The sequence below is a fragment of the Botryllus schlosseri genome, chromosome 15 (assembly GCF_051294905.1).
Source record: "Botryllus schlosseri isolate E-star chromosome 15, Bs_hap1, whole genome shotgun sequence".
In the NCBI taxonomy this organism is placed as follows: Eukaryota; Metazoa; Chordata; class Ascidiacea; order Stolidobranchia; family Styelidae; genus Botryllus; species Botryllus schlosseri.
This window is the reverse complement of record NC_137250.1, coordinates 10,101,433-10,113,928: the sequence shown is the minus strand read 5'-3', so window position 1 is coordinate 10,113,928 and position 12,496 is coordinate 10,101,433. Positions and strand designations below refer to the sequence as shown.

At 39.2% G+C, this 12,496-nt stretch overlaps 3 protein-coding genes across 15 annotated transcripts in view; 2 read left to right on the top strand and 1 right to left on the bottom strand.

Annotated features, from left to right (window-relative positions):
* LOC145457675 (NFX1-type zinc finger-containing protein 1-like) overlaps positions 1–9,645 on the bottom strand; it is a 224,795-nt gene extending 215,150 nt beyond the window's left edge. For 3 of the 13 annotated variants that reach the window (XR_013920955.1, XM_080335924.1, XM_080335933.1), the window contains exons 1-6: positions 7,180–9,645; positions 6,701–7,111; positions 5,606–5,708; positions 1,994–2,089; positions 1,691–1,821; positions 424–574 (exon numbers count right to left, since the gene is read on the bottom strand). Coding sequence is in view for 12 of the 13 variants with exons in the window: in XM_080335924.1 (XP_080192050.1) it covers positions 424–574; positions 1,691–1,821; positions 1,994–2,089; positions 5,606–5,708; positions 6,701–7,010 (791 nt within the window). In the remaining variant the exon portion in view is untranslated. The remainder of the gene's footprint in view (positions 1–423; positions 575–1,690; positions 1,822–1,993; positions 2,090–5,605; positions 5,709–6,700; positions 7,112–7,179) is intronic. The other 10 variants (XM_080335912.1, XM_080335919.1, XM_080335917.1 and 7 more) reach the window with 9 other exon arrangements.
* Positions 1–12,496, top strand: part of LOC145457734 (ubiquitin-like protein 3) — a 245,928-nt gene that overhangs the window by 145,657 nt on the left and 87,775 nt on the right. The window lies entirely within an intron of this gene.
* The window catches only part of LOC145457722 (THAP domain-containing protein 1-like), a 474,772-nt gene that overhangs the window by 426,855 nt on the left and 35,421 nt on the right, over positions 1–12,496 (top strand). The gene's annotated exons all lie outside the window — the stretch shown is intronic.

Sequence of the window (12,496 nt, the reverse complement as noted above, 5' to 3'; positions counted from 1 at the left end):
GCCCCTCTCTCTTGTCGAGCAATTTTTACCGGCAAAAATGATGCAGTTCAACAAGGAATTTACTTACTACTTGACAAAATTTATAATGCAATAAGTGTTTGGCAACAAAAACTGAAGAAGAAGCAGATGTGGCCTGAAAACAAAACTACTTGAATCCACTGTAGAAGAGGAAACCTGCTTGAGTACTTGGATAAAGAAAAATTAATTTGATACTACCCATGTTTATGTGGCATATCTAAGTATGTGTACTGTACTGCGTTAGGTTATTTTGTGTAATTTGTAGATGAACTGCACATGAAAGAAAATGTATGACTCAAATTTTCTTAAGTGCATCCCCACCAATTCCATCCTTCATAATAAACAAAAAAAATAGTATGCAATCTATATAGAATCCCACAAGACTTCTCCGCAAAATATTCTTACCTTTGTTCAATAAGCAGACCATACAGAAATTTGGTGATTCTTGTACCAAAATCATACTTTGTAATCAGACGCAGTATATGTGATAAAGATTGAGCAGGCCCATCAGCCTCCAACATCTTTCCGAAGACCTTAAGCAGCATTTGTACCATACCTAGATTCAGAACGATAGACTCGTGGAGATTGCTTCAATATCACAAAACTGTTCTTAAACGGTTAAGCTTTTTATAATTGCGGACCACTTTCCACTTATTACGTTGCATAGCTTTCAAAGCTAAGTTCAAAACATGTTAAGTAGAGGACTCTGCCTTTGTGACATAATTTGTGATGAAGAAGCAAACTTTTCAACGGTATATATGATATAGAATACCCTGGGAATATTTCGCTACTGTTAATTTGGTTTCCGAGTATCTTTAAACCAAATTCTGCAGATTCTTTAATACACACAGCATATATTGAGAAAAACTCCGCATGACCCCTGATCAGCAGTGTTTTCGAGATCCCAAGTCAATGTGGTCGACGTGAAGAGCCATGTAAAAAATGTAATTGTAATCATATTCGACTTTTTTCTGTATTTGTAACCGTAATCCCGTGATTCAGAAGTAATAGTAGTCACTATCGATTACACTGATGAAGTGATCACCCTATGTCTAATTATCACCTAAAGTGAACTCTGACGTCCAATTTAGTAAGCGACCTTACTGGGTGATTGATGAAACTACTTGAGCGTATCCTAGGGTTGTAATGACTCGAGTCACAATTTTTCATTGATCCGACTGGACTCGAGTAATTTTCTTGAAAAAGAAAAATGAACCGACTCGACTGAAGTCAATTTGTGTATCTACTCGAATTGTACTCGAGTCATTGTGCATAACTGGACCAAGTCATATGACTCGACAATCGACACATTCCATATGGATCATGCAATTCCCTTATATCAGAACCAATAATTAAAATAGAGCCGCAGAAACAGTATTTTATGAGCTTGAATAAACATGTATAGAGTGAGAAAAATGATTATATTATGAATCCGATGCCCTTGATATCACCCAAGAGTTACACAGAAGTGAGTGTAACCTGACCTGAACTCCATACTAATCAGCAAACACTATGTCTTGAACTCGGAATAGAGTATAAACACTATGATCCAGACTTGACTTGGTGGTGAATTGAAAATGACTCGACTCGAATCAAAACTATAAAAGTAAAATTCACTTGTCACCAGGAAACTTGTGACTTGGTTTCAACCCTGGCATATCCCGATACGTACCATCATCTAATTTTTCCCCGTCTCCTTTAAGCAGCAGCTCAAGACCTGAACGATGATTCCCCAGAGTGATTATGATGTCCTGTGGGCTTTCATTTTGCTCTAAATCTTCCAGACGTTTGTATCCCATCGGCCTAAATTTCAGGAATTTACCATAAATGATATTCACTTTTCTCAATGACCAATCGAGGATGTCATCAAGGAAGCATTTGTATCAAAGATTTTTTCATGCTATCTTAAAAATATTTCTAAATGATCACAAGGTATATTGGTAAACATATGAATTAATGAGAGTACAATACAAACCTGATTTGATCGACTCGGTTATGCGGTTGCACCTCCTCATTTCTATTATTAAAATTGTCATGACCGTTTCCTTGGCGACCTCGACCACGACTGACACTATAGAGGAAAAATATTGATTGAGTTTGCGATTTTGGCATAGACATAAACTGTCCAATTGGGTTCTTCGAAAATAACTTTTTTTTTCAATTTTACTGGCTAAATAATAAAATTGTTAGGATACCTAGACAATCTTGCATAGCAAATTTGTCTCAATTCAACCGTCGATCCATGCTCTATTATCTTCGTGACAAAGGCAGAATGACATATGGTGCCACAAACAGTTGCAATATTGAAACTGAATTCGGCTACCGTAATACAAGGGCTCTGCTTGCTCAATATCAATCTTTGGTTATGATGATTTTTCTTTTAAAGAGGACCAAGTGGATTAAAAAAAGAACATTGTCCCTACTGATATCAAGCAGTTTGAAAATGTAGCCCCTTGGGCAGGTGGTGCAAGTGGGCAAAACCAATTTTGAGTGCTTCACGAAAGTAGAAGTAGACTCTCCCATTACTGGGCATAATTGGGTACACGCGTGATTCGATTCTGAATCGAGTAATAGCCTTCGAGTCTAGTCAAGTGCTCGATAACCACTCATCATGACGCTATAACAGTATAGATCACTGATTGCCAACCGCGGCTCCGAAGTAGCCTTCTTGCGGCTCTGATTGACCTCTAAATATCCCACAAAATATAATTGACAACAGTTGTTGTTTGTTTCTATGAATAGTTATAGTCAATTTTGTATATGAATGCTAAAATGAGGGATAACAGTTATATCTAAAGCCATCCAAGAACACTTCTGAAAACTGGGATAGAGAATTCTTGCAGACTAGCGTCAAATATTCTTCAGGCAAGGATATATCTTGGTTCCGCTTTATACATCGTCTCTGTCAAGAGTAAATTTCGACACAATTTTGCTAACATCAAAATAACGGCCCATATAGTCAAGTATAAATTGCAATAAGTCCAATATTACTTGGCGTATAATCCCCCACAAACTTGTTAATTAACCCTTTCTAATCAGCCGGCCTACTGACCAAAATTTTACTGCATCCACAAAAAAGACGATAAAATGTGATCCATATGGTTTAAATCGACGCCCAATATATTGCCGTAAACCTGAAGTAGCCGCCTAGCGGTCTGAGATACTCTTACGGCTCAGACGCCAGAGGGAATAGCGGTGTGCGAGAAAATGTTATCGATTTCTTGAAAATAAAATACAATTTTGTTCTTCTATATCTTCTGACGTCATACTAAGGCCCTCTCTTGGTATATGACCACCTGATTGCGTTTCGCATGAATCTCTACGTTCCAACGAGACATTACACGCTACTATAGCGCTTCATAGCCCAGCGCTACGATCTTGGAAAGGTAGACAACTAGACATGATAAGCACGGATCACACGGCCGCCGCCGATGAGTAATCGCGTAATCTCGTGGAAGGCAATTCACTTCCAATTCTACATAACATAGTAACTATTTTATATATCTCCATGCTATTGAAGTGGCATCAACCCCAGTGGCTTGTTATATGTAACTTGCAACTGCATAACGGATTCGTAAGTATACACATATTGGCTTATTCGACACTGCCCAGTGCCCATATACGCTCGAGAAGTCAGTTCATGTGATATATTATTGCTTTATTTCACATCAATTTGAACTGTATTCTACATGGCTAGTGTTCCATGTGTGATCAACAGCAGTCATAAAAGCCAACAGTAACTTCGTGTGCCATCTAAACCGATATATATCTGCCTCTACATGATGTTGTTATTACAGGCTCTGGTACCAAAATAGCCTAACTCTCACGCTTATTTGTGTAGTATTAGGGCTGGTGTCGGCTTTGTTATGCAATACTAAACCCCATGATAGGGATATTGATGAATATGCCAGGATAATGGTCAACCATATGTACAATTTGCAATTGCCTGAAGCAATTGTACATCTGTTTGAAGCCGCAACGAGTCGGATGAACTTACGCAGCCATGATTTTCACGTAATACGGTATTGCTTTCTTTCACGTCGATTTGAAACATCTCTACGTGCTAATCTTCGATATAAGGAATTTCATTGAATAGTATGAACAACAACAAGTTATAGAAGATAACTGTAAGTGGTTATATGACGTCTAGAACGGAAGATACAATGGTTTATATTCCAGGCTTCATTCACGCGGACATCATTACAAATTCAATTTTATGACACATTTGAATAAAATATTCATTTTATTCCCGAAGCTTTTCGGCTGACCCTCGTCAGGGGAGTATCGTCAGCAATAATGCGAGAATTCGAATAACTATGTTCAGCAACAATATATATCGCTAATTATGACGTAACACAGAAAATATACAAAGTTAGGAAAACGAGAGAACTGAAGCGTTGGCATGGAGATAGCGAAGCAAAACAAGTTAATGCGCGATTTTCAAATGATACACAAATTCTTTCTGTTGGCATAGACTAGGTTTGCTCATAGTGATGATGGTGGACTCAAGAACAGACAAATGAAATAAATTGCGACCCTTAGCCAATATAGAGAACATGTCCTCGTGATAGTTAGCAGCACACGTATGATTTTCTAGTAAATGTTTGCCTATAGAAGATTTTTGACCCATGGCCTGGTTATGTTCAAGAACAAGCGGATTGTTAAGCTGCGAATTTGAGATATAAGATTTGACAGACGGTGGAATGTGTTCTTTGATACGGTCCTGCAACCTTCGGGAATAAAATGAATATTTTATTCAAATGTGTCATGAAGTTCTGTACTCCTAAAATTCAATTTTGCGGGAAACGTTTTTGCGTGTTCAATCTGCATTTCAAGCAGGATATACATTGATATAATAGGTTGTACATGGTCTTATGTATGCGTATTCATAATAACTATCCATATAAATCGATTGTTACCGTTTAGAAAGTAATGCAGGTCGAGCTATCTCAGAATAAAGAACGACTCCTCCGTGTTAAACAATCGCGGACCAGCCTACTGGTCCGCCGGTCGCAAAGGGTTAAGTGCTGGAATGTATGAAGACTGAAGAGCTATGACATAACGACATAATAGTATGTTGTAGTAATGTTATGCATTTTTACCTCATTTCAATATATAGCATGTGCCAATCTGCGTCTACCTATGCTAAAATAACCGATATAGAATCTATAGTAGTCTACTTTCATGCTTTTGAATTAGTTGGATGGTGAGATCTAGAGGTAGGCTACCTACCTCTAAATTTTCGTTATAAGTAGCCTACTCGAGTGTTTTCATACAAGTTTGAAATGCGGCTCCGACATCTAAAAACGTTGGGAACCACTTTTATAGATGATTTGTTCAAAGTTCAAATATGTAACTTTCATGCGACCACGAATATAATGCCTGTTACACTACATTAAAGATAATTTGGTATTTTCCAACCATATTTGTTCTTGGCGATTTTATGACAATAAATGGCTATTTCACTGATATATCGCTTTGCCTTGTGCTGTGAATCATTACAATTATTTCCTAAAATCATTATGCCTTATTACTGACCACATCTGGCGTTACCCTAGCATCACCATATTTCCATTCATATTCATACCATGGTGCTCGATATGCTGGTCTTCGCAAATTTCCTCGTGTTCCTCCTCTGCCGCGTCCCCGTGGCACTCGTCCGCGAGGTGCAGGCGCTCGTGGATCCCTTCCTGGAAAATGTATTATTTATTTAAGTAATGAAAACCGATCGATCCGGTACTCACTGTGATGGAGAGCATACTAAACCGAAATGCTAAATATAATTGAAAAAAACAATTGAAGGAAGTCTGGTATCCAAATCCAGTTCAGTGCAAATAGCATATCCATTATTATCCAATATTACATGGTACAAGGCAGGGTTGCAATGACTCGAGTCATGACTCAACTCAAATCCAACTCCAGTCGCGAATTTTTGTTGACTCGATTTGACTCGACTCATTTTTCAAAATTAGGAAAATGACTCAACTTGAGTCAATCTGGGAATGGACTCAACTTGTACTCGAGTCATAGCACATGACTCGGGTCAAGTCATATGACTTGAGATTCGGACAGCCATGACAGACATTTCATTGTAATTTAGCAGAATAGAAATGGTACCATATTATTGGCCTTTCGTCTAGTAGTATTGGTACTTGAAAATACAACCTGAAACTGTTGAAAGTGAGGAAATTTGGTATATTACAAATGCGATGCATATGATATCAGCAAGTAGAGTTGTAAAAATGTGTTTAACAAGACTTCAACTTGAAATTGAACAGTCAACACAATGACTTGGACTCGGACTTGATTCGGTGGTGAATTAAAAATGACACACGAGTCAAAACTATGATTGACTTGTGACTCGCAACCTTATGACTTGGTCACAACCATGGTACAAGGTACCGTTCATTAGTTAATTGGCCATCCAATGAAAAACTTGCGGAATGACTTTTTCATCACATAGAATTTACGATCTAGAAACGACAGCGAGATCACTTCATCATCAATGAGTCTGGCCATGGTCATTGTCCAATTTGGTATTGATATTTACCAATGAAATGAAGTGTGGGCTTGTGCACTCTATATCCAGTTGCCTGGATACCCATAAATCAATTTAATACTGAGCAACAACAGACTATTTGTAAATGTGGGAAGTTTCCATACTGATTCATAAGTAGGCTACCTTCTGCATGGACGAAGCCAGGCTTCCTGACATGGGGTTCGCGCTTGCTCCACGTGATGCGGATTGGACGGCCTTTAATCGGGACTAAATTCATAGTGTCCAAAGCTCGTTTGGCGTCAGCCGATTGTTTAAAGTTGACATACGCGTAACAGAGAGATCTTCCAGTGTTCATGTCGCGACAGACATGAATCGACAAGACTGGGCCGACTTGAGAGAACTTATCGTACAACATCGCTTCGGTCACGTCGTAGTGCAGATTGCTGACGTGCAGAGATGCTATCTGGTATGACGGTAATGTAGTGTTGTTCATTTTTCAATAATCAGGTGATCAGGTTTTTTAGTGTTTATTCGGGTCTTGGATCATCCCAGCAATCGTCCGACTTTAGAATTGCTTCAATCCTGATCCCACTCCTGGAATAGACCACATGCAATGAAGACCAATTTCAAAATATAAGCGGGCAAGTATTAAGATATCTTACAAATATCTGCACTGATACGGTTCGCAGTTCTGTTTCGTCAACAGATGGAATCGTGCCCATATAGCAGCCAGATCCCAAAAACAACTTCACAGCTAATTACACACAATACCACCTAAAAATGCAATATTTACAGGATTTACAGAATGGTAGCCTGAATCGAGTTTGACCATAGTCCTGAGACAGCAACAAGCACGGCCCAATCAATAAATCTGGATCGATTTGCAATTTTATCCCTCTCTCACTCAGCAAATAGGCGCTACTAGAATGTAGGTTATTAGTACTGTGGGCCCTAATATTGCTTCTTCAATTATGAAACCTGCTGCAGCCAGGCCGGATGTTAAATCAATATGTGAGAGTATAATGCTCAAGCCTTCAAATCACACTGATGTCGAAGCAGCCAGCCACAGACTAAAATCTAAAAATGGCTGTGGCTACAATCTAATTTCATTCTGGTTTGTAAAAATGATCAACCAGCAAATCGGCCTTTTTATTTTAAACTTCATGATATAAATTACCCAAGTTATCTGAAAATAGCTCGAGTCATCCCGATTTACCAAGATAAGGAATAGAACTGATGTCTTCAAGTACCAACCATATATCTGCTCTCCAGTGCATCGAGATTGCATTCGATAAAATGCTTTTTTGACACCTATCCTCGTTACTCGGCAAGATGTCATACATTTCCCCTCACCAATTTGGCTTTTTCGAAAAAGCATCAAACCTCGCATGCTGAACACTGAACAGTACTATCTTACAGAAACAAATGTGGAGTGTAGAATTTTTCTTCAACTTAAACAAGCGTTTGACTAGGCGAATCAATGCATTATTACCAAATGGTGTCAATCATCAACACCTTGTCCTCTCCCGACTTAGTTAACAGTGGCGTGCCTCAATGCTCTCTGCTCAGGCCGATTAGCTCCCGTTAATCCAAAAAAAGCAGAGGCACGGACGAAGGCAGGTTATTTAAGTGAAATGGGGATAATATTTGAGTGCATAATGACCAAACCCAACGTCTCATTTGCTTTGGAACTATTGATTTATATACAGTGTTTGCCATCACTATTCAAGGAGATATTACGAAATACTAAGGAAGGTAAACAGAAGTTTCTTCACTGGAACTGTTTGAATAGACAACGCAGCTTTTATCCTAATCTCCACGACATCTCAACATGAATTTAAAAAAATCAGGCCACGCTTACAACAGGCAGACAATCATTTGCAAACATTGGTGACCGACAAGATAGCGTAATGGTTAAGCGTCCGGCTTCTTGATCGGTAAGTCGTGGGTTCCATCCCAGGCCGGGTCAGACCAAAGACCTGATTAGTAACACTATGGTATTCATGACTTCCCTGCTTGGCGCTCATGCATTACTGGTATAGCATGGAGGGATGGTGTAGCGGCATATGCACATCATGCATTCATGGTATGCATATGCATGCACAGATCGTGTGCATGTCTATCATGAGTCGGTGTGTATGCCGCAAAAAAAACATCAAGGACAAAAATAAACTACGTCCTTTCCTTTCAAGGTTCTGTACTCGGAGAGAACCTTCACAATGTCTACATCAATGAAATCCTTTAAACCTGTTCCTTGAGTAGCACGCTATTCATTGATAATTATCACCTCATCCCTTGCCGCGATTTGCATATCTACTACTGCAAGCTTGAATGCCCTCTCCTATGATCCAAAGCCCAACTTATATGAGTGGACAGCTCGTAACAGCCTATTCTTGGTCTCTAACTCCTGTGACAAACTGACCGTTGACATTGACAATACTGGGCATGTTATATTTCCAAAGCTGCAAATGCCATAGCCTATACCTCTAGATATTACTGAACTCAAACATCAAAGATTCATAAACAGTCGCTAAAATACAATTATCTCAGGAACGTGAATTGTTCTACCGCCTCAGACGCTCCCTGTCACTTTATGATCTGCTGACACTCTATTCTTCTTTATTCCAATCAGAGCTACATGGCATTTTTTGTTTGGGTACGGCTAGTAAGAGAGAGGGAGAAATTTATTCATCATCGCAAAATAACAAAACAGGCAACAAAATCGCATAAACTTCAGAAAGACACGGACAGATACAAAAAAATTGGTTACAGTGTCAATTTTAAAATAAATGAGACGTGTATGAATTACAGTACATAGAATGAAGGCCACTATGCTTTATGATTGCAAGATGAAGCTGCAGCGAAGTGATTTGTTGATTAGGATGGAGTGAAAAAAAGAAAAATTTGAATTTCAAAAAGTGCCTTTGATATTTGGTCCCAAATCTCAAATGAATTACTTCTATCATAATTTCAGGTTCCTGCACCCTCTAGTGGCCGTGCAATTTCACCGAACGAGCCGAAAATAGTCAATTTTGCCATATCTTGATACCCGCTTGTGCTAGAAAGCTAGTTTTGGGCTCAAAAGCTGCGGAAGCAACATGTTTCTATCTCACTTTCATAGAGCTTTGTCTTGAAAATGTACAGAAAAAAAGTTACAAGCAAATTATTTTAAGCCCAAAACTATCTTTCTAGCATAAGCGAGTATCAAGATATGGCAAAATTAGCTATTTTCGGCTCGTTCGGTGAAATTGCACGGCCACTAGAGGGCGCAATAACCTGAAATGATGATGGATAATGGATAATTCATTCAAGATTTGGGACCAAATATCAAGGGCACTTTTTGAAATTCAAATTTTTCTTTTTTTCACTCCACCCTAGTTGATCATCGAGGCACTTTACCGACTGCTACAACTATAATAAAATCAGGTTCCCTGAATCACCACTAAAGGCCCTTCATGGGCCTGAATATGCGTCCAAAAGTTTACTGCTCAAAAAAATTGGTGTTTAAATTTTACAAGATATGAGGAATCTAGAAATTGTCAAGTTTATGTACAGTTCCATTGCAGTCACTGTCTCGCAATATTCGATGACTTCTTCACTTCGGAATCTTCAGCTAATAAGTAGCCTACAAAATATGAGTGTCATCATTATCTGAAACATCACACATCTCTCTATCAAGTATGACCGCAATCCGACAGTCGTCGGACATTGGCCCTCGAGCATATTTGAGTTTCAGACAATGTCTCTGTTCCAGGCTAAGGTAGTCGCTCGATTTAAAGACTACTCCAAAGTCCTCTGAACCCCTTTCTCTCTTTTCATTTTTTCACAATCTTGTGCTGCTTTGAAATGATAAAATTATTAATAAACTGAACTGAGCTTTCCAATTGTGTCCACCCAGTCCAATTAGAAAGGTTTATGATACACAAATGAAGTGTGCCGTGCCCATTGGCCATTGCTTGTGTGCACACACGAGTTAGGTCATTGTTGCAAATTGTTTGCTGTACTGTACACGTACAGTCATATTGACATACAAATCTGTATAACAACCGCAGCGCTATAGGCTACGCCCACAAACACTATGACGGTAAGGGTGCGCTATCCTTGTCTGTTGACACAAACACAATGGAAAGAACAACTGAGCGAGCTCGTATAATGCCGTCATATTACTACTGGAATTACAACATGTCCTTCCAATGATTACAAAAGAATTTAAAGGTTCACACTCAGCAATAATTCTCGCAGCCTCGCGCGTACTTCTTTTTTATCTTCTACCGCGTTTTGTATTCGAGGACAGTCTTATTTAAAAATAGAAAATAAAAATCTCTCTCGTATCAGGGAAATTCCCGCCGACGAAATGATCATAGAGAGAGAGAGAGAGAGAGAGTCTTTATTTTCGTCGAACCAAAATACATAACAAACGGCAGTGATGGTGGTACAGAAAATATGCGTGCACAGTATTCGGTATTAGATAGGAATGATCGATAAGACCATGAAGGTCATCTAGTCTGATCACACCAGCATCAAACAGGTACACTTGACTCAGAACAGTCTGGCTGTAAAAAAATGTTTAGTTACGAAAGGAAAATAGAAAAAAATTAAACAATGGTAGCAAATGATCAATGAAGCAATGTCTGGGCGAGGTAGGGCAACAGTGTTAGTGTAACGACAAGAGGTGATCAAGTAGGGCTTTTTTGAATCTATTATAAGGCAATTCACGGATATGTGATGGTAATGCATTCCAGATGATAGGTCCCGAGTAGTCGATAGATCTCTTAGTTAGGTTGCTATTGGGTTGGGGTAAGTAGACGTTTCCTTTAGACGAAGATCTCGTGTAATGGGAATGGACATGTTTAGCAGATATGAAAAAGTCATCAAACACAGGAGGGAGACTATTCACATTGTCAGACCATAGATTATCATCATCATCATCATCATTGGTTTATTAGCAATTTTATCAGTTCAATACACCACAAAAATGCGATACAATAAAAAGACAGGAAGATGTCGAAGCGACAAGGAGTAGTCTATGGAATCTGACACCCACCTTGGCCTAGGCGATGTAAAGAGGAGGCATGCACAGTGCACATTGAATGAAAGTAAAGAAGATAGTATAGAAAAAGAAAGCGACAAGAAATAGGGCGGCATGTCATGCGAAGCGAGATCGATAGGTCAGTCGTGGTCCGGTAATCTTGAGGATGGACTGTATTTATTTAGTAGTAATTGCTTGTATTTCGACTTGAATGTGGACAATCTGGACATGCTCGTCGACTGTCGGATGGCCGTCGGGATACTGTTCCACACATCAGGTCCGGTATATTTGATGGAGCGATGATCTTTTCGGTCGATCATATGATATTTGGACGACGTGGACGCGCGTGTGTTGTACTTGTGCGCTTTTGATTACCGTTTACAAACTAAGAATCCCGGTGGAAAATCTTGAAAAAATGGTAAATTTTTCCCACTTCGTGTTCAATGAAGGTCAACTTCCTCGCTCAGTGCGCAAAATACTGTTTTTCTTTCACATTATCAGGCGGGCCGTATGTTGCCCGCCCCTGGTACGGAGCCTACTTAGTTGGAGTTACCATATTTTGCAATCGAGAAAGGAGGACACTTATTCAAAATATTCAGACTTACGATTGTGGAGTAAAAATCGTAAAAATTGGTAAATTTTTACCGACTTTGTGGTTGATTGACTACGAAAAAAATCGAGTCAATTTTCCGGCTCAGCTCCGAAATAGCCGCCGGAGCGTTACTTCAGTGTTGATTTCCTGTATCTCAGTCGAATTTGCCCTACATTTAACAAAAACTCTCAAAAAAGAGGACAAAATCTCAAAAAGGAGGACATTTAGGCGCCCTCGAAGGACATTTTCTAAAACCTGAAAAAGGAGGACAAATCCTCATAAAGGAAGACGTATGGTAACGCTAATCTAGGCTCATCCTCGCCATCTCATTCGTGTAGGCGGTGTCTTATAAAAGCCT